Below are 3632 nucleotides of genomic sequence, written 5' to 3' on the forward strand. Positions count from 1 at the left end.
AGTGAGTGTGAAATGCCACCAGAGCAGAATGGTAGCATCCTACACTCACTTTGCAGAAGTGTTAAATGACTCCCTGAGCTGCAGGCAACAGAGAATTGGGCCAGCGTGTTTGCAAGGGTACTCGACATGGGAAACAAGCTTAGGTTATTTCTGCACAGTTTTGCAGACTAGACAGCTCCTGTAATGCTCACGGATTGCTCTGAGCTATTCCCAGAACAGTGGTGGTTTGTACCCATTGTGCAACGGTGTAAATAACGCAGTGGGCTAGATCTTCAGCTGGCATATCTTGGTGTAGTTCCACTGAAATCAGGTCCCTAAGGATCTGGCCCAGCAATGTGGAACAACAGAGAACCAGGCCCCTCTGTGTACTGAAGTCTGTGAGAAATTTTCACTGCTTCTTGCCATGCTCACCTAAGTATTATTATCCCTGTTACCAGAGAAGCAGCCCACTGGCCAAACCCTAGCAATGGATGTCCAATTCACTTGGAGGTTTTCTTGCTTAACTGAAGGCATCACCCTCTATGAAGTGCCATCAAACTCCTTTGGGGAGCTCCCTTCTAACTGTCACGGGTGGAAAAACTTCAGGGCCACTAAGGGTTTGTTCACACTGCCAAAAAAAAACCAAAGTCCAAAACGCAAAAAACAACCCCATGGCAGGGAAACTCGGAGCCCGGGTCCACAGACTCAGGCCCTCGGAGCTCACACTGTGGCGTTAGAATAGCCGTGTGGATGCTCTGGCTTGGGTTGGAAACACACTCCCTTCCCTGGGCATCAGAGCTCCAGTCCAAGCTGGAACAGCTACACAGCTATTTTTAGGGCTGTCGGCGAGCACAAGCCTGCGGACCTGGGCTTGGCGACTCACTGCATGGGTTTTTTTTTTTTTTTGCTATCAAGATGTATCCTTGAGGCAAGGGTATTTCTCCACTACCCACTAAGCCCAGGCAGGCTCTGAGTCACATCTGAGCCCAAACCCCTCTTCCATCCACACAAATCAGTCTGACGCAGGTTAGCAAGTCCTCAGGCCCCCAGGTGATGAGACCCTGCTAGGGGAGTGGGTCAGAGCCTGAGTTCTCTGTAACTTGGGTGCTAGCCCTGTCATTTTGCAGTGTGGCCACAGCTCAAGCCACGGCCCTGAGTCAGGTCAGTGCAGTGCACTATGGCCAGGTTGGCAAGGCTGGGAGACCTGGGTCCAGCAATTGCAAGCCTGGGTTTAAAATGCAGCGCGGATGCTCCGGTGCAGGCTTGAAAACACCCCAGGTTTACAATGCAGTGTAGACCTACTCAATGACCACATGTTGTGTGTTCCTGTCCACCCGCAGGGCTCTGCTGGGTTGACTGTTCCCATTGCTTCAGTCAAGAGGAGAGCCCAGGGTGTAGCTTTATACATCCCCCTCCAGAATTGACTGGCCGGACCCTGGAGCTCAGCCGTGAGTGTTTTCTTCATATCTAGTGTAACCCCCTTCTATTTCTGGGTTACTTGGCAGCCGGCAACACTCACCTGTGTGCAAGGGCACCTAAGGTTATTAACAACAAAGGAGATCCTGAGTATCCTAGCGGTGATGTAGAATAGGTGGGAATCCTCTATCCACCGCCCTGCTGCAGTCCCTTTTACTTTTAAAGGAATTTAAACTTGGCGGTGCCTCCACCTGGCTGGCCCCTGCACACGCTTAATAGCGGGCCTTGGGAGCTTCCAGGACTAAACCTAGTCTGATGATGATAATAATAATAATAATCTGAGACAGGTCTAACAACAGTTGCACTTATGCAAACTAAACATCCAATATATATCCAATATATATATCCAATATATCCACAAAGGCTTCTTATTCCTAGCACTACTCAGCTCCTTGCCTGCCCTCCCATTCTTACAACCCCTTAATGTGTTGTCAGATTCCCCCTGGATGTAGCAGATCTTCCCTAACTGTGTCAAACTACGACTGAGTTCCTGCCAGCGTCCCAGACTGGCCATAACCAGAGCTCCCCAAACTGGTCCCCTCCCCTCACTCACGGAAGCTGCCTTTTGTTGTGTTGTCTCGTCTTCATTCTGCATTTCACAGATCCAGATTTCAGAAGCTAGTCAACCAAGGATCTGGGAGGGAACAGCCCATCCCTGGTGCAAAGTCTACCCAGCTTGTGTCAAATGCAGGCATGTCTCTATACAAAGCAAAGCAGCCGTCCTGGCTAAGTACAACTGAACCAGCAGGAAACACAGCAAGCTGAGCATGTAACTTCTACCGCAGGGGTGCTCAAACTGGGGGTCGGGACACCTCAGGGGGTCAGAAGGTTATTATGGGGGGTCGTAAGCTGTCGGCCCCCTCACATGGGATGCATGGCTCTGAGCCACAACCCTGCAGAGCTGGGTGTTTGGAGAGCAGCGGCTGCTGACCGGTTGCTCTGAAGACAGCACAACCCCCAGCAGCAGCACAGAAGTAAGGGTGGCATGGCATGGCATTGGGTGGGCTGACACTTTTTTGGGGCGGGTCATCACAACCTGAAATACTTTCAAAGGGGGTCCTGGAAAAAAAAGTTTGAGAAGCCCTGTTCTACTGGAACCACTTAGACAGAGCGGGTTTGGTCTGGTAGCCTTCTGTCATTTGTAAGGCCCGGCAGGCTTTGCAGAAGTGGAAGGCCCAGTCAGCTGGCTCTGATGGCTTCAGCCAGGTTCTCCACTGGAAGTAGCGCTGGTATTGCGATGTGTCGTTGTCCAGCTCCTGAAGGTACTGGGCCAGCCCTTGAGCAGTGGGAAAGACATTGATGTGAATACAGGCGTCGGGGGGCAGAAAGCGCTCATAGTTTTCTCGGGGGGGCCCACAGACAACGGGCACAGCACCTGAACCCAGGGCATTCTTCCACAGCTTTTCGGTGATGTAGTCCTCATGCAGTGAGTTCTCAAAGGCCAGGTAGAACTTGTACTGGGAGAGGGTGGAGTGGTGCTTGTCTCGGGGCAGAGACATGTGATGACTGCCATATACATCCACGTGGATGTATTTCTTCAGCTCCTCGTAGTACTTGACCCGATGGGAGGCTGGGTTCCAGTTACTCACTGCCCAGGCCACCAGCTTGGACTTGGCTGGGATGCTGAAGTTCTGGGGCTGGCTGAGGACCTCTAGCCACCCATAGGGGGTGAAGATATCAGAGTCCCTTCGGAAAGACATGGTCAGGTTGAAGAGGTGATCCATGATGCCCAGGTTAGGGCTGTGACTGCGGGACTCCAAGTTGAACCAGATCCAGCGCTGGGAAGGGGACCGTGGGCCCTGGGGCAGATTGTTTCGGCTGTAGCACACATCCCGGTGATGCACAATCACAGCATCAGCCTTGTGGTACCAGCTGCGGTTGGCCGTGATGTGACAGTCCCGGATGCTAAAGAGCTCAGAGCATTTTCTCAGGGTGGTATGTTGCCCAAAGGGCCAAGTCCACAGCAGAATAGTCAGCTCAGAACCAGTCTGTGGAGCTGTGGGCTTGTTTCCAGGCTGGGCTGTCAGGGCAGAGGGGTGGCCAGGCCAGAGCTCTGGGCCTGGGTCCCTGAAGACACGAACGTAAGCAAACAAACAGAAGGCGGTTACGAATTGGGAGAAAATAAAGATGAGGAGGTGCCTGCAGGCTGGGCTTCTCGTCTGCTCGCTGAGCGGCAT

The 3632-nt window shown here is 52.5% G+C and overlaps 1 protein-coding gene across 1 annotated transcript; it reads right to left on the reverse strand.

Annotated features, from left to right (window-relative positions):
• Positions 1-2543: 2543 nt before the first annotated feature.
• On the reverse strand, positions 2544-3632 carry LOC137157191 (4-galactosyl-N-acetylglucosaminide 3-alpha-L-fucosyltransferase FUT6-like). Its single transcript, XM_067554447.1, has one exon. It carries the CDS (start codon positions 3630-3632, stop codon positions 2544-2546), a length of 1089 nt encoding a protein of 362 aa, XP_067410548.1.

Source organism: Emydura macquarii, unplaced genomic scaffold (assembly GCF_026122565.2).
Source record: "Emydura macquarii macquarii isolate MOO-44397 ecotype Brisbane River unplaced genomic scaffold, CSIRO-AGI_Emac_v2 contig_306, whole genome shotgun sequence".
Taxonomy (NCBI): domain Eukaryota; kingdom Metazoa; phylum Chordata; order Testudines; family Chelidae; genus Emydura; species Emydura macquarii.